Here is a 26,902-nt window from a genome sequence, read left to right on the forward strand (position 1 = left end):
AAAAACCTAGCCTCATCCTTTGTGGAACAGTTTTTGCAAAATAAGAGTAGTTTCATTACATAAAAACACTGATTTCAAAATTTGACCACTGGCACCCAAGCAAATAAATCATCCTAAAAAGGTTATTGTCCCTATTCTAGACATTGATCTGCTCATAAAATTCCTATCTACAGAACATTATATCTAAGCAATATTGATAGTGCTATTTTTCTAGTATCAAGCATCATCAGAGAAATTGACCTGTTACTCCTGGTATTTTAACTAGAATGCAATGAAAATATAAAAAAAAAAAAAAAAAAATTGTTTTCAATTAAATTATTGTGGTGTATAGTGTTTGAATAGCTTATTGTTTGGAATTTAAAATATATTTGAAAATATAAAATATATTTAAAATAAAATATAAAGACCCACCTGATTCTACAATATTTAAGAGCTATCTATTTGTTTTGTACACTAAAGTATGCTTAGCATTATTAAAGGCATATGATGCCATAAAGCAAGCTTATATAGCTTCAGCCAAAAAAAAAAAAAAAAAACTTTCCCATTCCACCCATCCATTCACTCCAAAAGTTTGTCCAGTTCTTCCTTGAATTTATTGAAGCTATCAACTTCCGCAACGGCAGATGGAAGTTTGTTCCAGCAATCGATCATCTGCTGGCTAAAGCAAATTTCCACACATCTATTCTACAATTGTCTTTCCTCAATCTGAATTTATGTTCCCTCAGGTGCATAATCTGGGCAAGAGGAAGAATTCAATCAGCATTGAGCTTGCTCAAACCATTCAAAGCCTTATCTCCTTGCAGGTGCCTAGTCTCCATACGCTATAATTTGCAGAACTTAAGCCTTTCTTGGTAAGAGCAACCCTTTGTTCCCCCCACCCTTCTCTGTACTTCCAGCAGCTCTACATTCTTTCTAAAATGAGTCTCCAGACTTGTATGCAGTACTCAAGGTGTGGCCTGACCATTGCCTTTACAAAAGGATAATCACCTTATCCCTGCAAAAAAAATTTCTGTATGTCACTGACAAAACCCCCAAAAGCTGCTCTGGCAGCCTGTCTGCACTGCTCAAAAAACTTCATATCTGACTGCACAATTACCAACAGGTCTTTTCTTTTTCATTCTGCACTACCCTGAGTGTAGTACTGCACAGTTGATACATTACTTTGGGGTTACTGCTTCCCATATGCAGTACTTTACATTTGTCAATGTTAAACTTCAGTTGCCACCTCTCAGCCCATCTGCCAACTTTTCTAGATCCTTCTGCAGTAGCATACTGTCATTAACAACCTTGCAAACCTTAAAATAAGTCTAGGCAAATTAATGTCTATGGTCACAGTATACAGCTTGAAAAACGATAGATATAAGCAATGGAAATTTGGTGGAAACACCTTTATTATTTTCTTAGGGGAGAATGAGTCCTCATTCAACATAAAAAAAAAACCAAAGCAGAGAAAATTTTTATAGGCAGGTTAAGGTCATTCACTAATTACTCCATGACACATTCACACACTACACTTCCACCCCTTCTCATCAACAAACTAAGAAATGCACTGCTTATGTAAGTAGTCAGTATTATGAATTGTGGATGAAAGGTATATAAAATGAGAGAAGGGGGCAGGGGCAGCTAACAAAGGACCTTGAACTACCTAGAAAATTTCTCTCCACTACAGGGCATGTTTTTCTATACAAGGAAAAAAAAGCTTTGCTAACAAATAAGTAAAATTGTCCTTAGCTATATAAGTGAATTAGATGTTTTATTATAAGGTGAATAAAATGGTAAATATATAGAATATTTTGAGTTCTTTTTCCTATTCATTACATAGAAAACAAACAACATATTTCATGTATATGGAGATTTAGTTATCATACCATAATCTACAATGAAAGGATTTTATATACAAAGTTATAAAAACTTTTATTTTCTTCAATATTTGCAGTCTTTAAAGTGAATTATGTGGAATAATAACTAGTCTGCAACCTTCATCATCAGCTAGAAAAGGTAACTGAAGATCGTGAGACTCGGTATTAATCTTAGGATTTTATGCACATTAAGAATTTGAATATCGATGATACAACAGCTCTACATACATTGATCTAAGGAACCGAGATATTTCCCATGTACAACTTTATATACAAAATCATTTTCAAAATCAAAGTATACAAATTCCAAGAAAGTTTTTCATTTTGAACGAATCTCTTTCTTTGTATTTCTAATTGCACCTCATTATTTAGTTCCAATTCACAGCACTTTGCCTTCATTATTTGTACACGATGTCCTACAGCACACGATACTTATAAAAATCTGTGATTAAGATGCACAAATTCCATCCTGTGATTAGCGTTGTTACATAAAATAAAAATGTAACTGTCATCGGATATAACAGCACTTGGGTGTTCTTCAGTATCGGCAATGCTAAAAAAAAATTAAAAAAAATATATATATATCAAAATGAATACAAATGCAAAGTAATACGAGGTATGGCAATAAAGTTCTTGGACTGGTGCAATAAAAAGAACACAAAACTGAAATATGGTTTTATTTTTATTCACCATAATCATTACCTGATTAGATGCACTTATTACACCATTCTAAAAGTTTCTGAAAAGAGTCAGCAAAGAGATAGTGTTCAGTTCAGCACTTATATTTTTTTCTTCATATCCTCAACATCCTGAAATCTCCTTTGAGGGCAGTTTTCACCTCTGATGGTGTTAGATCGGGAGCGCTGAGTGGATGGTTGGATCTATACACTGTCATGTTTCATCAGAAATGTCTTCACAAGTGTAGAATGGGTAGGGGGACATTGTCAAGCAACAAGAACCAGCTGCCTTTCTCTCAAGATTGTGGACTCATCCATAAAATACATTTCACATTTCAATGGTCTTTGAAGCAAATGCAGTACTAACTCCTCCCCCCCCCCCCTCCCACCGGGTATAAATTCCTTGTTAATTACATTCTATTTGCCAAAAAACATGATCAGATCATCTTGATCCTGGATCCTGTAAATGAAACTTTTTTTGGGCTTTGGTGATGATTTTGAAGTCCACTGTATGCTCTGATGCTTCATCTCTAGGATGTACTGAAATACCCAATACTCATCTTCAGTCACAATATAGTTGAGGAAATTACGATTTCCTTGAAAGTCTGGATGAAGTCTTTGCATGATGAAACCCTTCATTGCTTCTGCTCATCCATGAGGTACAGACTTTCCTTTTCCCTCAATCTTAATGCAAAATTTGACGAATCATTTCCTTATTCATATGCCCAACTTTTGCAACTCTTCCCTCATTTCAAGAAGGTTACAGAAGTGGGCTTTCTATCAACCTCATGTCTGTCTTTAAACTACTTATACTATTAAAACACACTGGTATGACTTATGTTCCATCACTACAAACAGTTTTTAACATTTCACACGTTCCTCTTGCAAATTTCCCAGTTTAAAGCAAAATTTGATTTGATATTAAGTCATTGCTCCATTGCAAAATCATGACACAGAACTTTAATGCTACTAAAGAAACTGGTTGTTACTTGCAACCTGTCAGCCTACTGGACAATCTCTGTACCACCATCTGTTGGAGGAAGTTTGAACTACAACATACTACTTCCATTTATTTTCATGAAACACGACGACAGTAGCATCAGTCCAGGAACTTTATTGCCACACCTCACATATAGAAAAATACTGGTAATCATAATTATTTTTTTTAATGGTAGCCTTTGCACAAAAATATATATTAACAACTAATAAATCGTTACTTACCACTATAACCAAGGAAAGTAATATATATATAGTACATAAGAGCAAACAGCCATAATGTGTTTCCAAAGAAAGTGGATATAAACCAGTCATGGTTTATGAGAACTGAAAATAGAACATTAGTACATTTTAGAAAAATAATCATATTATTGTTATTTTATTTGAATACTATTGATGAAAACCTTACATTATGTATCGGTTTATAAAATGGCAATTAAGTTTTAGTACTGAATTAACTATAACTACAGTTTGCCACAAGTCAAAATGGTGTAGCTGAAACAAATCTTAGTCCGAATGTTCAGTCTAACCAGATGGCAGTAGGTTTGAATGCAATCTAGACTAGAATTCAATTATGAATTGGAGGGGAGGAAAGGAAATAAAATTCACAGTCCCAACCAAGCTGAACTTCATGTTTACTCAGCCCAACACTGTAATTACTGCCTTCAAGAAATTTCTTTGTATACTCTGAACATAAACAAGACAACTGGAGAGCTCACGGAATTATCCGATTATATTAAGAGAAGCAGCAAAAATGGTAAGCAGACCTCTGACTATAATTATGAGAGCATCCAATGAATAAGAGATTGTGGAAATGTCTCTCCTATTCAAAGGGGGGGGGGGAGAATCAAAGTGAGTAATTACAGACCTATTAGCATGACTTCTGTTTGGGGAAAAATAAAGGAGTTAGTCCTTAAAGACAGTGGTCTCAAACTCAAATTGCATGCGGGCCAAATGCACGATCTGAAAGCAGCTGACAGGCCGTACATTAGTTTGTCTCCTATATAGCAATATGAACTGTGAACTGCGCAGCTGTGCATCCAGCTAAACAACTAGTGACTGACTCAAGGAAAATATATATCAGAAGTACCAACTCAATAGAAAAAAATCGGAAACACCAGAATACTGAAGCGTCACCAACTGTCGGCTGGCGAACTAAATTTACTGATTTTATCAACGTGGGAAGTTCTCCCACCTTACCCCAGTCATGCGGCCTGGCATACAAAGACAAAGCCCCAACCTATTCATTCTCTCTCTTTTTCCTTCAATAGCAGTCGTGCACAAAAGCTCAGTCCATATCTCTATGTCTCTAAAATTATAAGCCCTGTATTTACAACAAATACATAATTCAAATGTATTCGTGGGTCGTATAAAATTGCTTCAGGTGCCAGATGCGGGCCACCAGGAACAGAAATGCAGTCGCAACATGGGTTTGTTAGGGAAGATCTTGTCTGAACCATTATTGGATACTATAAACCACTATTAAAACCATATTGAACCATTAGTGGATACTATGATGCAGCAAAAAGGGAACTGGATGCAAAAAATAATTTTACATCATATACAATCAGACCTCTCTTTAATGAACTTCCATATACTCCCAGCGAGAACTTCCATAAAGGATTAATTCTGAAGAGCACGAATTAAGAGCTAAAACATTCCACAATTTAGTGGTGCCCGTAAACCTATTCAACCACTTCTACTGTACCAAGAACTGTTGCTACCTGTGTCCACAGCCATGGCAAAGATTAGGGCATATTCCTGAAGTGGACAAAGGTTCTGGTTTTTTACTGTAAGCACCCTATTAGAGAATTAGGAGAGAGTGATCGTCCTTTATCCCAGAAATTCATCTGTTGTTTCACAGAAATGAGTCATCCACACCCACTAAATTTAACTTGTCTGTTTACATGATACAAGTGGTCCCTAAATCAATTTTGTTTTAGCAATGTCTAAGAGGAAATTTGAGTGTAGTGGAAGTGCTTAATAGTGGAGTTTAAAAAAAAAAAAAACACACTTTAAAATTTGTTATCGCTGCCAGTAGTGTGTCAACCATTCTGAAAAACTGTGTTTCAATTCTCAAACTGTTTGAAGAAACGGAATGATCCAGTTATACACATGTAAATTTATGCCTGTATGAAGATGTAGACGAAGCCATTTTTAAGTGGGTGAAGTTGATTCAAGACTAAAACATGCCAATATCAGGGCCATTAATAAAAGGAAAGGCTATGGAGTACACATCTTTTCTGGGGCATAAAGCCAGTTCTCGGCCGGACAAATTTAAAAGAGTGCCATGGCTTACTCAATAAAGTTATTTCTGGTGAAAGTGAAGTTGCAATCAAAAAAGACTGTACCCATTGGAAAGAAACAGGTCAATTTTTTAAATGTTTGGTGAACAAGTCACTGACTTTTTAAGGTGATAAAAATAAGGAGACAATTACAGTTTTGGTTGGTGCAAATATAGCTGGTAATGAAAACCTGAAGCTTTTGGTAATATGCAAAAGTAAACAACCCTGATGTTTCAAAGGAGTAAAGTCATTAGAGTTGCACTATAATTACAAAAAAAATCTTGGATCACAAGTGAAATTTTAAATTTCAATAGAAAGATGACGAAAGAAAACTGAAAAAAAAAAAAAAAAAAAAAAAAAAAAGTGTTGATTGTCCTGCTCACATTCACTCAGTAATTTCAAAACTTACAAGTGTGAAGCTTGTTTTCTTCCCTCTGAATACCTCTTCTAAATTGCAGCTAATTAACCAAGGCATTATCAAGAATTTGAAAATGCACTACCGAAGGCATACTGAAAACAAATTATGCTGAGAATAGAAACCAACCAACCTGTAGATTCTGTTACAGATTTGAGGATGTGCATAAGAGTTGGCTAAAGTGTGAATTCAAGATTGACAGAAACAACAATTAAGAATTGTTTTGCTAAAATAGCAATTAACAGTGATGGGAGAGTTGAACTACTACAAGACTGAGTAATCTTGGGAAGAACTCCAAGCAAAATGCTTGATCGGTGAAGAAACTGTTCTTGACAAATTTTTAGGAATTGACAATGATGTCATAGTAGCTGAATATCCGAGTGACTCCAACATTTTCATGAGTATTCAAAGAACTATAATACTGACGATGAGTTGGATGAAAATGAGAGCAATGAAGGCAATATTAAACCTTCCAAACGTGAAATGTTGCCAGCATTTCAATTTTGCAATCAAGGCCTTCAGTGTGAAGATAATTTGTTTAAAAATTCAAATACGTGTGAACTTTTTTTTTTTTTTGAACTTTGTACAATAAAATCCAACAAAAAATAATCAAATATTTTACGAAATAATTCTTAAAAGTAATATATTGTGTGCATCATTCAAATAGTCATTTCTTAATATGTATGTATTAATAAATTGTTTTAAAATGTTAGAAAATTTATTTATTCCACCTATTTCTGATTTATTTCCCATCTTTTACTATATTTCTAAATGTTGAATTAGTATTTTTTATTGTTGAAAACGTCGTATTTCTTTATAATGAAATTTCTGTTTGACGAATTTTTTTCAAGTGAATGACCGATTTCGTTATATAGAGGTCCGACTGTACTTAGATTTCAGAAAAGCTTTTGATGCTGTACCACATAAAAGACTGCTCTTCAAATTGAAGCAGTGTAGCATTAGGGGCAAGTTACTATTCAAGACAAAGAGTGGTTGTCAATGGTCACTACTCTTGTTGGACAATGTTAGTGGTACCTTAGGGTTCAGTGCTGGGCCCCCTTACTGTTTAGTATTTATTAATGATACTGATGAAAGGGCAGTTAATTACAGGAATCAAGGCATACTACTACACAAAACCTAAAAAAAATTAGGTAGATGGACTCAGAAGTGGCCACCAACTAAAGTTTAAGGCTGGATATCAGAATAATACACCAATTGATGAGTACAACTCAAGGTAGGGGAGAAAAAAAAAAAAGTACAGTAATTGTATAGTCTGATGTGAAGTTCTGTGAGCAGTGGGGTTCTATAAATGGTATACAGGAATTTTGCTACAAGTAGGTGATTATCCCATTATATAAGAATGGTTAAACCACAGCTTGAGTACTGCAACAGGTCTGGAAGCCTCACTTTATGAAAAATCTGGAACTGTTGGAAGGGGTGCAGAGAAGAATGACAAGATTAGTCAGGGATGCAAAGGGACACTCTTACCAAAAAAAGACTTCTTCACTCTGAAATGCTAGGTCTATTTTCACATTTAATTCTGTGTACTGCATGCTGTTCTTATTTTTATTTATTTGTAACTGTCTACAGAACCATCATTTCCTTATTTCCACGAAGTATGTTAGTTTATACTCCACATATTTTATGCAATGCAGACTAGCCCACCTGATAAATTCATTAACTAGAGACAATGAGATTAAATGACTCTGCAAAATTGTTTTAATTCTGGAGAGTTAGCAACCATGCATGATATTATAAGAGGATAACAGTGGGTGAGTGAGTGATTTTAGTTTTTATAGCACACGAGCAGTGGCGGATTTAGCACTTGAGAAGCCCCAGGCGCAATTCAATTTTGAGGCCCCCCCTCTAAATATTTTCGGTACCACTACAGTGTGCATTCTACATGCACGTTTTTACTATAGCACGCGCTCTAGATTTGGTGTTACAGTTTTAATCATTTTGGTTGCGCAATTCTTTCATACATATTTTAACTAATGTTTAAATGAAAAAATGACACAACTAACATCCATCCCAAATTTAACATTATCATTTTAAATCATTAATTTAAGCATTAATGATAATATGTATTCTACTTCAGATTCACTTAGTTCACATAGATATTTCATATAATATGTAGGGATATTCACATAAGAGTTTACTAACTTCTCATATTAAATTATAGTTTTATTCAGTAATGGTAGGTAATAAAGATGAGTAAAAATTTAAAATGAAACAATTTTATTTTTTTTTTTACCTGAGATTCGAGGCCCCCTCGATTTAAGAGGCCCCGGGCATGCGCCTTGTGCACCTGTGCAGAAATCCGCCACTGCACATGAGCAACTAAGACTATGATGCATCAAGTCCCATACAGTCAGTCCTCGTATAGCACGATAGTTGTGTTCCTAGAAACCCTCGTGCAATGCAAAATCGTGCAATATAAACAACAGGTCCTATGGGAAAAATAGGGTTAGGTGCCTTTCACCCAAGATTCATACCCAATAGTCATTCCTTACGACTATTACGTAATAAAATATTGCTAATGCTTTTGCTTCTATCGTAAGCAAACTTGTTTTTTGTTTGATTTTCTATCCAAACAGATGACAGCCGTTCCATCTCTTCCAATTCTTTGTGTCTTAATCTAATGGATTTTAATTACACTTTGAGTTGTTCCTGCTATCAAAGTTGTTTTTATTTTCCCTGCATTCTTTGTAATTCTCGGCGTTGCCTCATTTAGGCCTGTAGCACGTGCAATATCACATGGTCTTTTATTTCGCTCAAAGCGTTTCACAATTTCATATTTTTTCCTCTATCGACAGAGGCGGACTGGCCATAAGCCTTACCGGGGGAAACCCCAGTGGGTCGGTGTGATTTTGGCCATAAACCATAGTATGAGGCCACTATAAATTTCCCCGGGTAAGAATTTTTGACCCAGTCCGCCTCTGTTTATCGATATTGCTTTTATTTTTCTCTCTGAATCTGCAGTGTCTTCACCAGGACGCTTCCTTTTCACACCTTTTAATTAAGTATTTTCTCATTTTTAGGGAATAAAGCACAATTACAAAACGAGGAGGCACGCTTGATACACATAAACAAAACTGCCCGCATGTAGCAACTGAATAAACAACACCATAAAGGCAGAGATACACTATTAACACCTCACATTTTACTAAAGCACAGTTCTAGGGGTTACTACCATAAAACAATAAAAACAATTTCCAGTTGCATTCCTGCTAGTGGAATCTGTTATAAACTGGTAGTAAACTCGATCTAATTCCATTTGCAATTATACCGATTGCTAGAATTGTGTTGGTTTTTACATTATTACGGTGAAATGTGCTTCCCTTCACTGATGGAAAAAACAAATGCATTTTCAGAATCTCTTCATTCCTATCGTGTTGCGTTCGGTTGGGGTGATTCTGCGTTCGACTGCCATTTCTTGTAAACACAAAGGCGAATCGTGCATAAGCGAATTCGGTTCGTGTTATATAAGATATCGTTCCCCTATTTATAAATCGTGTATGATCGAATTTGTGTAGTGTAAACACGTGTTATACGAGGACTGACTGTATTTGAATATATTAAAAACAGCAATAAAAATAAGTTACTATGGCATTTCCAGTTGCGTTCCTGCTAGTGGAATCTGTTATAAACTGGTAGTAAACTCGATCTAATTGCATTTGCGATTATACCGATTGCTGGAATTGTGTTGGTTTTTACATTATTACGGTGAAATGTGCTTCCCCTTCACTGATAGAAAAAACAAATAAATTTTCAGAATCTTCTCTTCATTCCTATCGTGTTGCGTTCGGTTGGGGTGATTCTGCGTTCGACTGCCATCTCTTGTAAACACAAAGGCGAATCATGCATAAGCGAATTCGGTTCGTGTTATATAAGATATCATTCCCCTATTTATAAATCGTGTATGATCGAATTTGTGTAGTGTAAACACGTGTTATACGAGGACTGACTGTATTTGAATATATTAAAAACAGCAATAAAAATAAGTTACTATGGCAAAATGTACAAAAAGTGAAAAACAAGGAAATTGAGGTAAAAGCAGGTAAAGAAACAAAAGTATATACAATGACTATTAAAAAGAATTTATATCTGTGTATAAAGATTTATAGTTTTTAAAAATTTTTAAAATTCAGACATGTCACCTTTGTCAGATAAAAGCTGACTGAGTGTATAAGTGGACATTCGATAAGAATATGTCTGATGGTTAAAATTGTGTCACAGTGCTTGCATATTGGAGGGCCATCGGCCCTCAGCAGAAAAGATGTTACAGATGACTGTGTCCTGTGGAGAACCAAGCCAGAACAACTTCTTCTTTACAGTTTCTGCACAAACTAGACTGCCATTTAGATTATAGGCTTAATCTCATATAATTTGTTTGCAGCCTGCCCATGCTATGAGAGTTGCCACAGGGAAATCATTTTCTTTTGTATAACTTGCCTGTAGTCTGTATAGGGGACTAACATGCAAGAATTATAAAGGATCCCTGTTGATTTGGCTGCCGTGTCTGCCAAATAATTTCCAAAGATCCCAATATGGCTGGGGAATCCAGCAGATTATGAATATCAAATTCAGATTCAAAAAAGGAAGTGTATCCACTGCTGTACTTGTGTACTTGGGAGACAGGACTGGATGAGAAATAAACCTCATTAATGACAAAGCCTGCAATGAACTGACAGAACAGGTATGTATAATACATTTTTTTGGTTGTGGTGGATTTGTAAGTGATCCAAGGCTAGCTTAATTGTGTGCAGCTCTGCAGTCAATATGCTGAATTCGGGGGATCTCAGATATCTTAGTGTATAGATAGAGGAACTCCCCAACTTACATAAGGGTTGTGTTCCGCAGAAGGCTACATAAGTCAGAATTCCCTCCATGCTTGTGCAGCACTCGCAGCTGTACTCGCTGAATTGATTGAGTCAAAAAATAAATGTTCAACAAACATGTAAATAGAATTATTTATTGTAGTTATTCAATTTTTTATCCCATGTGCAGGAAGAGTAGCAAAAGCATGCAATTTAAAAAATTTTCAAAATTATAAAATTTCAAATAAAGAGAGGAGACAGGCATAACTTCAATATGACGTTACCTCTTGAACATCGTTGCCAGAATCGATGTCTCCAGCAGATAAGTATGCCGCTGTGGAGGTTGAGGGCTGTGGAAATTTAGAAGGGGTTGGCCGCTCAACCTTATGAAAGAACATTAATGGATGACTGGACAGTGGCTTTTTCTTTTCATTGTAGATTTCTTTGTAGCAAGCAAGCATATCATTCATCCCTCTGTTAACTTTTAAGAATCGTTCACTGTCAGGATCCATCTTCTCAAATCTCACCATTGCCATCTCTCTGGTGATGAAGCATCTTGGCTCCTCATTTGTTTCATCTTGAGCTTCATCAGCATTTTCTTCTTTCACTATCACTGCAAGCCAATAATAGATAATTCCTTCTCTTCTTCCTCTATTAACTCCTCTCCATTGTTGTTATTGTTGTTATTTTAGTTTTTAGGAGCATTAGCAACTAAGGCCATATTGCTCCGAGATATGCGGTGGTCATTCCCTGACCTTTCCGCATCCTCCGTATTTGGTGGTGACGGGCTCGAACCCCGGTCTAATCAAGAAGCGTGTGCTATGCACTGCTGCTCCTTCCCACCTGGCTACGGAGGCGCACTCCTCTCCATGTTTGGCATCAACTTCCAACTGAAGTAGCTCTGCAACCTTTATAATCTTATCTGTAACCTCTTCATATGATTCGTCTTTTTCAAAGCCTTTTACGTTCCGTGGGCATATTTTCTTCCATGCGCCATTTAAACAACTTTTAGTAATTTCCCTAGGCCTTATTAATGTTTAAGATGGCGTGATAAATATTGTAAGATTTCCAAGTCTCTTAACGTCAAATGTTTTTCATCATCTACTGTAGACAATGCCTGAGCAAATGTGCATAAATAGTATGCTTTTAAATTCGAAATAACATCCTGATCCATAGGTTGGATGAGTGAAGTCGTGTTTGGCGGTAGAAATATGACTATCATGTTCGAATTGAAATCATCTAGATGCATAGGATGTCCAGAAAGAAGCAAAATCTTGAACGGAACATCGTTGCCTTTACAATATTTTTCAACCTCGGGAACCAGCATTTTTTCCCAATACAGAGCAGTCTCATAAATGTTGAAAATTTGCTGCGTTGAATAGCTGCCTTCATCAATAATTTTTTCCAACACATCACAAAATTTCTCTGCAGCTGCAGAATCAGCACTGGTGACTTCACCACATACATCAACGTGGAATCCAGCGAGATGCTTGAACCTATTAAACCACCAGATGCTAGCCATGAACTTGGATTGAGGGTCGCCGTGCTTTACCTTAATATCTTTATAAATACTTGTTGCTTTTGCTTGAATGGTCATTAGACTCAGGGGCACTCGCTTCTGAATCTAATTTTCCATCCATATTATTAATAGCTGTTTCATCTTTGATATAGCACCTGAATGCTGTTTTGCGATCACTGTTGATCCTTTGACATGTTCTTTTATACACGCACTGTCCTTTAAAATAGCATTCGCCATTGAAGGCAGCAAGAGATGACAAACTTTGTCCTGCTTCGTACTTCTTTAATCATTTTCATCTTCATTTAATCAATTTTGTTTCGTTTCCTGGCACTACCACCACTTGCACTTTTTGTTGGTCGCTTTCCCTACATCACTATAATATGTAAATAGGAATAAAGAGAAATTTCTAAAAATTTGTTTTTTATATGATTGAAGATTTCAGTGATGGGAACACATTTTACCACAATAGCATAAAAACCCACACAATTGCAGTTATCAGTGTTATCGCAAATGCAATAAGATCGAGTTTACTACCCGTTTAAAACAGATTGCGATAACAGAAAAGCCCAATAAACTGGAAAGTGCAAATTGTTTTTACTGTTTTCTGGTAGTGATCTCCAGAAATGTGTTTTAGAAAAATATCACAAAGGCATTCAAAATTGATTCTTAATCAGGAACATATGATAATGGTGAAAGGGTAGTGCAATTTCCATTATAAACCTTTTAGAGAGATAAATAGCTTAGTAATATAGTGAAATTTTGAACTTCCAAGGACTTGGAATGAATTATTAAAAAAAAAAAAAAAAAAAAACAATGTATTATTTGGTTCACATTGCAATATTTTCACTATACCTCCATTTATTCCTATGGGATGCAAAATACATTTCCACGATTTTTTTAAGTTTGCATCGGCCGGCAAAAACGTACATAAAGTGGAATTTTGATAAGTCGGGGAGTTCCTGTATAGAGAGAAGTAGCAGGCTGGAACACAAGCACACTAGGGTGAAAGAGGTTGCCCTGGTGATGGGGCAACATTGTCTAACTTCAAATCTCTGAGCAGCCATTGGATAGAAATACTGAATGGACGACTGGCAGTCTGGCTAGTGTTGTACAGATTTTTCCAGTGTAGTGCAAAAATCTGTGTGTGTGTGGGGGGGGGGGGGAGTCCAGCAGGGATTTCAGTTTGAAAGCATGCTGTAAAAAACAATTTTCCAGTGAAACGATAATAATGGTTGTTCATTTGCATTGACACAGAGGCTCTGGAAAAACGTTCAGAATGCTCCAATGGCAATATGAATTGTCTGATGGTGGATGGAATCCAAGCCATCAGAGTATGTAGTCTAGCAGTCTGAGACCCATAATCTAATTTAGATCACACAGCTTCACAACAGATGCAACAACAAATTGTACTGGTTAGTACCCCAAGATTTAGAGGAGATTGTGCATAGGATATTCAAGCCTCTTGTGCACTTTGCACGTAGTTGTGGAAAGGTCAGCTTTCTATTAAATACAAACCCCAAAAATCTAGTCAGATAACTGGAATAGCATTTTGTCCAAGTCTCAGTTCAAGTTCAGGTGAAGGTTACACATGTAGCAAAAAATGTATGCAAACGACCATTATTCACTGCCCATGAGTTCAGGTTATCAATAGCATATTGCAGGATTCAGGAAATATGCTGAAATTGTCAAAAGAGAGGGCACAGTTTACAGATGACGGAGGTTGTTCTGCGATGGAATTCACTTAAAAATATGGATTACTATGGTGAAAGTAAAAAGTGTAATACTTAAAACTGACCCTTGGAGTACTCTTTCTTCTTTGTAGAAGGGCTGAAAGAAGGCAGATCCTACACAAATTTGGAAGAAAAGATGGGATTAAAAGTTTTTAATAAAAGCTGGAAATGACCTCTAATGCTGATGATATGAAGATCTTTTAAAATTCCCAATCTCCAAGTTGTCATACGCTTTTTCCACATTGAAGAACATGGACACCAAGTATTCTCATTTTAAGAAAGTATTTCAACTGGATGTTTCCAGCTTAGTTAAATGGTCCAACGTGGACCTCTTTCTTTGGAAGTCATACTGCACTCTGGAGAGGCGAGTGTTCCTCCAAATACTATACAAGGCAGGTATTGAACATTCTCTCAAGGATTTTGCACAGACAGCTAGTCAAAGCAATAGGACAACAGTTTACTGGAAATTTGGAATATTTTCCTGGCTTAGGAAAGGCAAGCATGATGGCCTTATGCCAGGAATCTGGAAACTGTTCTAGAAAGATTCTATTATACAGAAAGAGAAGGTAGTCCGTGGGTTTTGCTAACAGATGTTTAATCATTTCATAATGGATGAGATCTGATCCAACAGCATTTGCCTTGGTAAGAGTTAGATCTGTTTTTAACTCTTCTATGGTAAAAGCCCTATTATAAGGATGAGAAACCAGGTAGATATTTTCAGAATTGTAATTACAGCTGCAAGAACAAACTTTTCTGTGATATACACCACTGCATCATTGATAGGATCCTGACTGGCTGTAGTGATGTTAAACTTTTCAAGCTGTTGGAAGACATTCCAGTCAGTCTGATCAATCTTCCACTATGATAACCTAAAAGGAAGACAATCTCCCATTTAAAGGCTGGTTTTCACAGGGAATTGATTTCCATACAAGTTCTCCTCCACCTCCCAAGTAAGCGAGAGGAGAGAATACCGAAAGATCAGCAGCAGCAGAAAATGTACAGGTAGGCATGTGGAAGAGTGTTAGATCCCACATTTAGAAGGAAGAGGTCACTGTCAGTGAGCATATGATCCATGACACATCCCCTTAAATTAATGAGCACATGCTCTATGACATGTAACCTCCCATTAATCAGCACTACCTCACAGGGCATTATGATCATAGAAATCCCCAAAAAGTAGGGAAGACAGCAGCATAATGAGATCATCAAGGCTGCCTGGGAAATGCTAATGCTTCTATATTGGTGGAAAGTGGCACAGGTTGAAACTCGGTTTCAACCTGTGCCACTTACCACTCTCTGCCATCTCCCACTCAACTATCCCTTTATTCATTGCAGCAAACTCGGTTTCAATCTCTGCCACTTTCAGTGCCCACAAGGATAGCAACTCCTCCATGGGCAGGTCCATTCCCAGTTCTATCTTTACATATGATAGTAGTATTATGAAAGGAAGGGTTTTCATTTGAATTTAAATGTCTCCTGAAGCAAAAACAAACTGGCTCATGCTTCTGCAGAAGGGCCTTGATGTCACCTGCAACAATTCCACTGTAGAAATTTAGCCATTATTAGGGCTTGGCAGATTCATTAGCTAGCTTCCAAATTGCTGAGGGCTAGTTTTCTCAGCCTTGGGAGTTACCTTTTTTTTTTTTGGGAAGTACGGATGCAGTTCTGTCCATTTTTACCTCTGCAAAATGTTCCAAGACAGTTTCCTGTTGCCTCTTTCTTGTTCTTGAGATGGGAGTGGTTTGACTGCTTTCCTTCTCGCTCATTTTTCTCAGAGGTGGTGGTGGTGTAGGAGATATGGATGTAGATATGGCAGCTGATTGGCTCTTTTGAGTTGGTTTTTAGCAAACTCATTAAATGGTGAACAAGAGTAGTAAATGATTCTGACAGTGGTATGGTCATCTCAGTTTGTGTTTCGATGGTATACTTCACAGAAACTTTCTAGGCAAATGATGGCTTGCTGTTTTTTACAGGTTGGATGCATTTCCTGGCTTCTTGAGAGATGCCTAGCTCTGTTTTCAGTTTTTGAATTTCTTTTTCTTCCTTCGACTGCTGGCATGCTTGAGAGTATGTAAAGTGATCTTCTTGACAATTTGTACAAATTGACTTTGAAGCTGGACATTGCTTGTTCTTGCAGTCTTTGGCACCACATCGAGCACAGGCAAGATTGCCACAATAGGCTGTTTGCAAGTGGCCATACTTTTGGCACTTAAAACACCTCATGGGATTTGGAATGTATATCCCTACTAGGCAGTTTAAGTAGCCTATCTTGATGGAACCTGGAGGTTGTGGGGTGTCGAATGTAAGGATTAGAACTCGGGTAGAAATGAAATGCCTGTCCTTGCACATTGATATTCGCTCGACAGCGTCACACCTTGATCTTTCAATTCACAGCAGGTCTCTTCTGCACAGACATGAAGATCCCACTCTGATATGACAACATGGGAAGAATTCAAGGGTTTTTTTATGAGGGATTACAGAGATAGATATTCCTCCTATGTATGTGACCTTCAGAATTTGTAGGGCATGTTTCGCACATGAGGCTTCAACTAAAAGATCTCCAGATCATACCCTTTTCGCAAATTTTGGGATGACAATTTCCTGACTGGCCACTCTAGAGTGAAAAGGAGAAAGCAAAAGTAGTGTTACTGATGGTCTATCCTCAGTTCTCGCTCTTTTAACAGAAGTGTGCCAGTATCATATGTTCAATTAGGTAGGGGATTTTTAGGGCCCCAGAAGAAGGATTTAGATTATTCATAAGAGCAAAATAAAAATTTCTGATGCCCTAAGTACCTTACCTATCACAGAGCTCTACAAGGGGATGCCCATTCGCAAACTAGCACCTATCAGACATTAAAAAAAAAAAAAATAGCACTTTAGCATTAGAGGCATATGATACAAGGAAAGCAAGCTTATAGAGCATCAGCCACAACAAAAGTAAAAAAAAACCCTTCCATTTCACCCATCCGGTTACTCCAAATGTTTGTCCAGTTCAGCCTTAAATTTATTTAAGTTATCAATCTCCACAACAGGTGGAAATCTGTTCCAGCAATCAACTATCCGCTGCCTAAAGGCAAACTTCCACACATCTATTCTACAACTGTCTTTCCTCAATTTGAATCCATGCCCCCTAAGGTTCTTAATCTGAGCAAGAGGAAGTATCCCGTCAGCATTGAGCTTGCTCAAACCATTCAAGGCCTTATACACCTCGATCAGATCACCTTGCAGGTGCCTAGTCTCCAGATGCTGCGACTTGCAGAACTTAAGCCTTTCTTTGTAAGCACACGCCTTTGTTCCTCTCACCACAGACCTGTACGCAGTACTTGAGGTGTGGCCTGACCATTGCCTATAAAAAAAAAAAGAAGTAAAGCGCAGCCATTATCAACCCACTGCAGGATGGAAGCCTCCTCAAAAATTCATGCTGAGGAAAATGGACCATAATCTGCCACGCTGATCCAGTGCGGGTTGGCAGATCGACCGTATTCAGCAGTCAGGGGCTTGAACCCCCGGTCTACTCAAAGAGCATGTGCTACTGCACTCCCGCTCCTGACCATGCTACGGAGGCCTAATCACCTCCTTGTCTCTACTAGCAAAATTCCTATATATATCATTGACAAATCTCTATGACCTGCTCTGGCAGCCCATCTGCACTGCACAGAGAACTTTATATCTGACTGCACAATTACCCCCAGGTCTTTTTCATTCTCCACCTCCCTGAATGTAGTACCACACAGTTGATATGTTTCTCTTGGGTTACTGCTGCCCAAATGCAGTACTTTGCATTTCTCAATGTTAAACTTCAGTTTCCGCTTCTCAGCCCATCTGCCTAACTTTTCTAGATTCTTATGAAGTAGCCTGCTGTCTTTACTATCATTAACAACCCTACCAACCTTTGTATCATCTCCAGACTTGGATATTAAACCTGATATACCTTCATCGATATGTGGGTAGTAACATACTGTCTTTACTATCATTAACAACCTTGCCAACCTTTGTATCATCTTCAAACTAGAACATTAAACCTGACATACCTTCATCGATATCATTGATAAATACACAAAATAACGATGAGCCCAGCGCCGAACCCTGGGGGACTCCACTAACAATATTAGTCCACGTAGAGCAGTGTCCATTTATTACCACTCTCTGCCATCTCCCACTCAACTATCCCTTTATTCATTGCAGCAACTTGCCCTTAATGCCATTTAATGCCCAAGTGCTTTCCTGAAATCCAAGTATATATCAAAATTATTTTTTGCATCCAGTTCCTTTGTGACCATGTAGTATCCAATCAAATTGGTCAAACAAGACTTCCCCTTAATAAACCCATGCTCTGTCTGAACTATTACTGCAGTCTTGTCTAGGTGATCCTATATCACCTCTTTAACCAGTGACTCCATTATTTTCCGTTGAACAGAAGCTAAGCTAACAGGTCTATAATTATTTGTGTCACCCTTTGCATCCCCCTCTGTGAATTGGGGATATATTTGCACATCTCTAGTCCATGGAGACCTCCCCTGACTCTAAGGATGCTCTCATAATTATGGCTAAGGGTTTGCTTACTTCCCTTGCTGCCTCCTTCAAATATAACTGGATAGATCCCAGGTGCCTTTTTTATGTTTAACTTCAACAATTTCTCCTCCACTTTGCTCTCAGTTATTACAAAAACACTTAGCTCCCTGTTAGAGTTTGATAAACTTCTAGCATTCCCCTCCTTGAATAACTCCTCGTGTGAATGTAGATGCAAAATACTCATTCAGTTTATCAGCTACTTGAGCAGGATCATCGATAGTTGAACCATCTATATTAAGAGGACCAATCTGATTCATTCACTTCCGTCTAGAGCAGTGATGGCGAACCTTTTTGAAGAGTGGGTCAATTATTTTTATTTCTTTTTTAAATACTAGCCCGTGAGTCATAAGTTAGTGGCCTCAATTAGAAATGGGGGGGGGGGGGTAAAAAGGGTGCCAATTATTTGGAAACATCAAACATTTTGTTAAGGGATAAAGTTGACAGTTGATTGGTTCTCACTTTTGAAATAATCCAAAAAAGGTTTTAGTTTCCTTTTTGATTTATAACTAACTTTTGCAAGTGAAGAGCTAAAAAAAAAAGTAAATATCGAAGCTTGATTTGATACCTTATACCGCACCAGGTGACATCATGACCAGTATTGCCTCTGCACAAAGTATTTGAATGAGCAAGGAATAAAAGAAAACGCTTTTATTTTGAAATATTCTTCATTAATAATTAACATAATTACAGATACAGTATGTGTAATAAAGTTGATAAAAGTATATTTAATGCGAAAATTGTTGTTGCTTACTTTCAGACAGTTTCTTAATATTAGGTACATACTTCGTGTTCATTACTTTAATACATTTTGCAGTCAATTCATTTCCAAGGTTATTCCTGTTGGAAGATTTAACAAAATTTATTGAGGAAACAATTTTTCACATGAATATGTGGACCCGAACATTGTGAGAAGAGCGTTAGCCAGTTTCCTCATACATGTGAAATTGTTCGGTAAAGAATACCAAGCATTTAATATAATATTTTCAACTTTTAGTGTGGGATCTTCATTAGGCCTATCTGCATTACTTTTTGAAATTTTTCCTTCTACAGTAACCCCCGCGAATAGCGGGGGTTATTCGCGGGTTCCGTTCCTGGGAAATGCCGCGAATACTGAGTTATGGTTCCCATAGTAAAAAATGAATAGCAAATGCTTAGAAAACAGTACTCACCTTGTATAAATCTGCAATAAAATTTTTTGGTAGATGGTGGTTAAATTTAGGTTGAAAGAAGCATTAAATAGAACTAAGGCAGGGAATGGGATGAAAATATTTTAAACAGATTTTAAAATGAGCGCAAGGAAGTAGAAATGCAGATCTCCAATCCTTGGTTGTCATAAAGAGGTTAAAAGACGTAAATGAAAAAAAGAGAGAAGACCGGTGGTGCCAATAGTCGTTACGATGGACTTTCGTGAGTAAACCGTCATCAGTTGGCAAATGGAAGAGAAGTAAGCGCGTGTTGTATTTTAAAGTTTATCTAAACTCCCATGATGCTCTTTTTGACACGTGGGAACTTTAGCCGTGAGAGGTTCCAAGCCGGTGAAAGGTTGAAGGGAAGTTTAGCGTTAATAATGTTGAGATCAGAATGGTGTCGGTACCATTCGATGGTGAGGGCTTCATATTGAAGAATTCTGTAGCTCGATCTAAGTTTAATAATAGTGATGGCAGAGTCAACAAGGGGGGTGTGGTTGTGGGTTTGAGCATGGGTTGTTAACTCAGTGCAGGATTGACTTGTCTTGAAACTGTTGAAGTGGTAGTATGCGCGGGTATTGGAAGTTGTGGAGGAACCGAATTTGGTGGTTGTGCTGCCAATGTAACAGGTGTCGCAGTTCGGTTGGCATTTTATGAGATATATTAAGTTATTTAGATCATTGATGGGATATTTGTGTGTATCTTTGTAAGAATTAAATAGGGAACCTAGTTTATTGTAAGTGGAGAAGGTGAGGGAGATGTCGGTATCTTTGAATGTACGTCGGAATTGTGCTGTGAGTTCACTGTGGTAAGGGAGAACTATGCGAGTATTTGTCTTGTGACTGTGTCTGGTGGGGTTATTAATACTATTTTTAACGGTGGATATTGTCTGTTGGATGAGTTGAGGGGGATAGCTCCTGGCTATGAATTTATCAGTAAGGTATTGAAGTTCATTGTGTAGATCGTTTTGTGAAGAGGTGAATTTGATAGCGTTGTAGATTTGGTTGTGTAGGACGGCTTTTTTGGTAAGTGGATGATGTGAAGTGAAATGTAGATATTTACCGGTGTGCGTATTTTTTCTGAGAATCTTGGTATTTAAATTTGTGTCTGTTGTATAAATAGTGAGGTTAAGAAAATTAATCTGGTTTTCCGTTGCGATTTCGAGGGTAAGTTTTAGCCTGTCATGTATTGTATTGAATTTTAAAAAAAGATTGTCTATGGTTGTTCTGTTGCCTATTATTAGGATATCATCGGCATAGCGGATGTATAATTTAATTTCAGAGGGGAAAGGTTGTAAAATTTGGTTTTCAATAGTGGCGAGATAAATTTCAGAAAAGGGGGCAGAAATGCCTAAACCCATTGGTAAACCAAATGTTTGTCGATAAATTTTATTGTTGAATCTAAAATATCTAGCGTCTAGTAAAAGAGTGGTAAGTTCAAGGATGTGGTCAACTGAAAGAGAGGTACGTTTCGTTAAAGTGTCATCAGCTGTTAGGAGTACGCGTAATGCTTGCAGGGTGAAAGGAATATGCACATTAGTGTATAGGGATATGACGTCAAAAGAAGCTAATACGTCTCCGTCGGATATGGTGGTGTTGCTGATTTTTTGGAATGCTTGGTTGGTATTATTAATTTTGAATGTAGAGAATTGAGTGAGCGGGGATATAATTTTGACAAGGAAGGTGGATAAATTAGCAAAAGCTGATTTACTAAAAGAAACGATAGGTCTTAGTGGGTGGCCAGGTTTGTGTAACTTGGTTATTCCGTACATGTGGGGCAGAATGTTGTTGCGAATACCTATCTGTTGTAATGTAAAGAGGTTGATTTCTTTGTTCTGTCTGAGTTTTCTGAGAATTGTATCAAGCTTATTTTTAAGTTTTGTAATGTTGTGGTTGCTGTCATTTGTATATGTATCTTGGTCGGCTAAAATTAACTCCATTTTTGTTCTTGTCCAGGATAACAATTGTGTCTCCTTTGTCAGCTTTTTGGATGACGATATTTGGGGTTTTGCTTAGTCTTTGTAAATCCGAGCGTTGTTGTTTTTTTATGTTAGGGAGAGATGTGAGTTTAGAATTTATTATCCTATTAGACTGGTATATAAGTCGCCACTTATTGGGATGTTGATCGAGTTTAGACTGGAGTTCGATTATACAATCTTTTATTGGATAGTGCTGTTCTTTAATGGCAAAATTGAAGCCAAATTCTAGGCCGGAGAGTTCGGAAGGGGTGAAGGATTTTGAGGAGAGGTTAACGGTGGAGATTTTGGGGGGGGGGGGTTTAGATGTGAGTGTGTTCCATTTTTTGGTGTGTTTTTGTGCTATGTGTTAGATGGTGGCGTTGATATGTATATTGGTGGTTAATATATTCAATCCAGGCGTCCGGTGGCATGTTCCTTTTGAGAAAGAATCGTAATTGGTGTATACAGTTTAAAAGTTGGTGTTTTTTGTTAAATCTTTTCTTAAGTTCTTCACGTATGATCGCGATAGACGTGCGGTGTATGATATGTGGGTATTTTTTACAGTTATTTTTGGGAAAAATGCGGGCGAATTTGGGGATGACATTGTGATATAAGCATTTTTGTAGGAATTACAAAACTTAAAAATAAGCTTGATACAATTCTCAGAAAACTCAGACAGAACAAAGAAATCAACCACTTTACATTACAACAGATAGGTATTCGCAACAACATTCTGCCCCACATGTTCGGAATAACCAAGTTACACAAACCTGGCCACCCACTAAGACCTATCGTTTCTTTTAGTAAATCAGCTTTTGCTAATTTATCCACCTTCCTTGTCAAAATTATATCCCCGCTCACTCGATTCTCTACATTCAAAATTAATAATACCAACCAAGCATTCCAAAAAATCAGCAACACCACCATATCTGACGGAGACATATTAGCTTCTTTTGACGTCATATCCCTATACACTAATGTGCATATTCCTTTCACCCTGCAAGCATTACGCGTACTCCTAACAGCTGATGACACTTTAACGAAACGTACCTCTCTTTCAGTTGACCACATCCTTGAACTTACCACTCTTTTACTAGACGCTAGATATTTTAGATTCAACAATAACATTTATCGACAAACATTTGGTTTACCAATGGGTTTAGGCATTTCTGCCCCCCTTTCTGAAATTTATCTTGCCACTATTGAAAACCAAATTTTACAACCTTTCCCCTCTGAAATTAAATTATACATCCGCTATGCCGATGATATCCTAATAATAGGCAACAGAACAACCATAGACAATCTTTTTTTAAAATTCAATACAATACATGACAGGCTAAACCTTACACTCGAAATCGCAACGGACAACCAGATTAATTTTCTTAACCTCACAATTTATACAACAGACCCAAATTTAAATACCAAGATTCTCAGAAAAAATACGCACACCGGTAAATATCTACATTCCACTTCACATCATCCCCTTAGTACCAAAAATAGCCGTCCTACACAACCAAATCTACAATGCTATCAAATTCACCTCTTCACAAAACGATCTACACAATGAACTTCAATACCTTACTGATAAATTCATAGCCAGGAGCTATCCCCCTCAACTCATCCAACACACAATATCCACCGTTAAAAACAGTATTAATAACCCCACCAGACACAGTCACAAGACAAATACTCGCATAGTTCTCCCTTACCATAGTGAACTCGCAGCACAATTCCGACGTACATTCAAAGATACCGACATCTCCCTCACCTTCTCCACTTACAATAAACTAGGTTCCCTATTTAATTCTTACAAAGATACACACAAATATCCCATCAATGATCTAAATAACTTAATATATCTCATAAAATGCCAACCGAACTGCGACACCTGTTACACTGGCAGCACAACCACCAAATTCGGTTCCTCCACAACTTCCAATACCCACGCATACTACCACTTCAACAGTTTCAAGACAAGTCAATCCTGCACTGAGTTAACAACCCATGCTCAAACCCACAACCACACCCCCCTTGTTGACTCTGCCTTCACTATTATTAAACTTAGATCGAGCTACAGAATTCTTCAATATGAAGCCCTCACCATCGAATTACCGACACCATTCTGATCTCAACATTATTAACGCTAAACTTCCCTTCAACCTTTCACCGGCTTGGAACCTCTCGCAGCTAAAGTTCCCATGTGTCAAAAAGAGCATCATGGGAGTTTAGATAAACTTTAAAATACAACACGCGCTTACTTCTCTTCCATTTGCCAACTGATGACGGTTTACTCACGAAAGTCCATCGTAACGACTATTGGCACCACCGGTCTTCTCTCTTTTTTTCATTTACGTCTTTTAACCTCTTTATGACAACCAAGGATTGGAGATCTGCATTTCTACTTCCTTGGGCTCATTTTAAAATCTGTTTAAAATATTTTCATCCCATTCCCCGCCTTAGTTCTATTTAATACTTCTTCAACCTAAATTTAACCACCATCTACCAAAAAATTTTATTGCAGATTTATACAAGGTGAGTACCGTTTTCTAAGCAATTGCTATTCATTTTTCAGATTTATCACGGTATTATAAGGATACTATAATTTCACGGTTCCCATAGTAATAAAGGGGTTCCGTTCCAAAGTATGAAATATATAAGAAAAATGATGATGATGGCAACAGATGTAGTGACGGGCTATTCACAAATCAATCGAGATTCACTTTACAAACGAGTTCTTAACAGGCCTTCAATAGCGAAAGAGAGAAGTATCCATGACATTTCTAAAATTTTGTCTATGTATGTATTATATGTACTTTCATAATATGACTATGTACATAGACAGTACATAGTGAAATGGAAGCATATGGCATCGAAATGAAAATAAGAAACAATTTAATATTAAATGTAATATTTATTAGAAATTTCAAACAAATCTTTCAAGCCAGCGCCTTTGCTAGCTAAAAAAACTTATTCCGCCAGTGCTATCACCAGTTTCGCTAAAGTGTTGATAAAGGAATTTTGCCTTTTCATGAATTATGAGTGAACTTTACGGAATTTTATTTTTAAGTTCGGTCTTCTATCCACAGATTTAAAGCTTTTTCCATTTTTTCTAATTTAACATCACGAGTTACAGAGCAAATTTTTGAAGCAATTAACGCGTTTTCACAGACACTACGGCGGATTTTTTCTTCTGATTTCTTGTTTGATCGTACCGTTCACTCATTGATTTTATGTTTTGCCACTGAGGAGACATTTTCACCATTAGAAATTTTATCTAATAACTCAATTTTATTCGCTAATGTCATCACCTTCTTTGCTCTTTTCACATTTCCCTTGTTCTTCGTAGCCATATTTTTGTACGGGTTAGAAAGAACTTGTCCACAATAAAGTCACTTTCTTCTGTTAACACACTCGAAAAAGTCTGTTTTACACTGGGAAACGGTAGATTTATCATTTTTGTAAGCAGATCAATTTATAAATTGATAAATTTATTCAATTAATAAGCATATAAATTAATAAGCACATACTAAATACTGAACAAGGATTAGCGAGAAACATCCACGCTCGTGATTTTGTCACCTCTCTCCCCCACCCACCGAGCGCTGTTTTGACTGGGAAAGATAATTTTAGCCACGCCCATGTTTTTTTATGGTGGAAAATGTTCACAGCGCTTTAAATTTCACATTTTTTTAGGTTTCATTTTATATTAAATCAGTGACCGCGAATAGCGGGGGTTTACTGTACTTCGAAAATCAAGTTTTCAAATTTATTTTTCCACACTATGCTGCTTTGGAATTCAATTAATTCCATTTCTAAGTTAGTGATACCTAGCCGCATAAAATCGTTTAGCTGCATTGTATCGTACTCTGCTTTATGTGGGCATAAAATAAATTGAAATGTATTTTCCAAACTTTTAAATTGATTATATCTCTCATGGAAAGCTTGTTTTATTTCTTGCAAAATGGTTAAATATTTTTTAATTGCATTTTCTTGAATGTCAAAAATATTTTCAAAATCTTTAGTGTTTTGAAAATGTTTTTGTAATTGAGGAAAATATTTCATGGTGCTCATTTCCAAATCTTTAGTAAAGATGTCAAGTTTTTTCATAAATATTTTGATATTTTCAAACATCATTAATGCAATTTGTCCATGTCCCTGAAGTTTTTTATTCGGTTCATTGAAATGCTGAGTGATATCACATAAGAACATTAAATCATTTAGCCAATCTATATTTGAAAATTCGTTATAACTATCGTTTTTTTTTTTTTTTCATTCAAAAAGAGCTTTATTTCATCTAATAAAATGACAAACCGATTAAGAACTTGGCTGCAACTGAGCCATCAAACATTGTTATATGTCAAAATCCCAGAATATTGGCACTCAATTTCCTCTAATAATTGTGCAAATTCTCGCTTAGTAAGACCTCTTCCGTTTATAAAGTAAATAACTTTAATTACAACTGGCATTACATTATGAAATGTTTTTAAACCTTGCTTCGCACATAGAACTTGCTGGTGTATTATATAATGAAATTCTATCAGAGAATGTCTAATATTTTGCTTAAGCTGCTGAATAAAACCAATTTTTTCCCCACCATATTGGGAGCACCATCTGTTGTTACAGAAACAATTTTTTGTAGGTCAATTTCCATTTTTTTAAATGCATTATCAAATTCTTTAAAAATATCAAGACCGGTACACCTTCCTTTCAATGTTATTAGTTTTATTAACTCTTCTTTCATTATATTGCTTGCATTATATCGAGCAAAAACTGCTAGTTGTGCATAACCATTTACATCAGTACTCTCATCTAAAGCAATCGAATACATTTCTACAGACTTTAAGTCGTTACGTATTTGAGAAGAAATATTTCTTTCTAATTCTAT

The 26,902-nt window shown here is 36.7% G+C and overlaps 1 protein-coding gene across 1 annotated transcript in view; it reads right to left on the bottom strand.

Annotated features, from left to right (window-relative positions):
* Window positions 1-2,221: 2,221 nt before the first annotated feature.
* Window positions 2,222-26,902, bottom strand: part of Unc50 (Unc50 RNA binding protein) — a 141,876-nt gene continuing 117,195 nt past the window's right edge. Inside the window, exons 7-8 of the mRNA XM_090370528.1 lie at window positions 3,758-3,859; window positions 2,222-2,412 (exon numbers count right to left, since the gene is read on the bottom strand). Of these exons, the coding sequence (XP_090226654.1) occupies window positions 2,276-2,412; window positions 3,758-3,859 (239 nt within the window). The 3' untranslated portion in view covers window positions 2,222-2,275. The remainder of the gene's footprint in view (window positions 2,413-3,757; window positions 3,860-26,902) is intronic.

This window comes from Mastigoproctus giganteus, chromosome 3 (genome assembly GCF_048544385.1).
Source record: "Mastigoproctus giganteus isolate SK-2022 chromosome 3, ASM4854438v1, whole genome shotgun sequence".
In the NCBI taxonomy this organism is placed as follows: Eukaryota; Metazoa; Arthropoda; class Arachnida; order Uropygi; family Thelyphonidae; genus Mastigoproctus; species Mastigoproctus giganteus.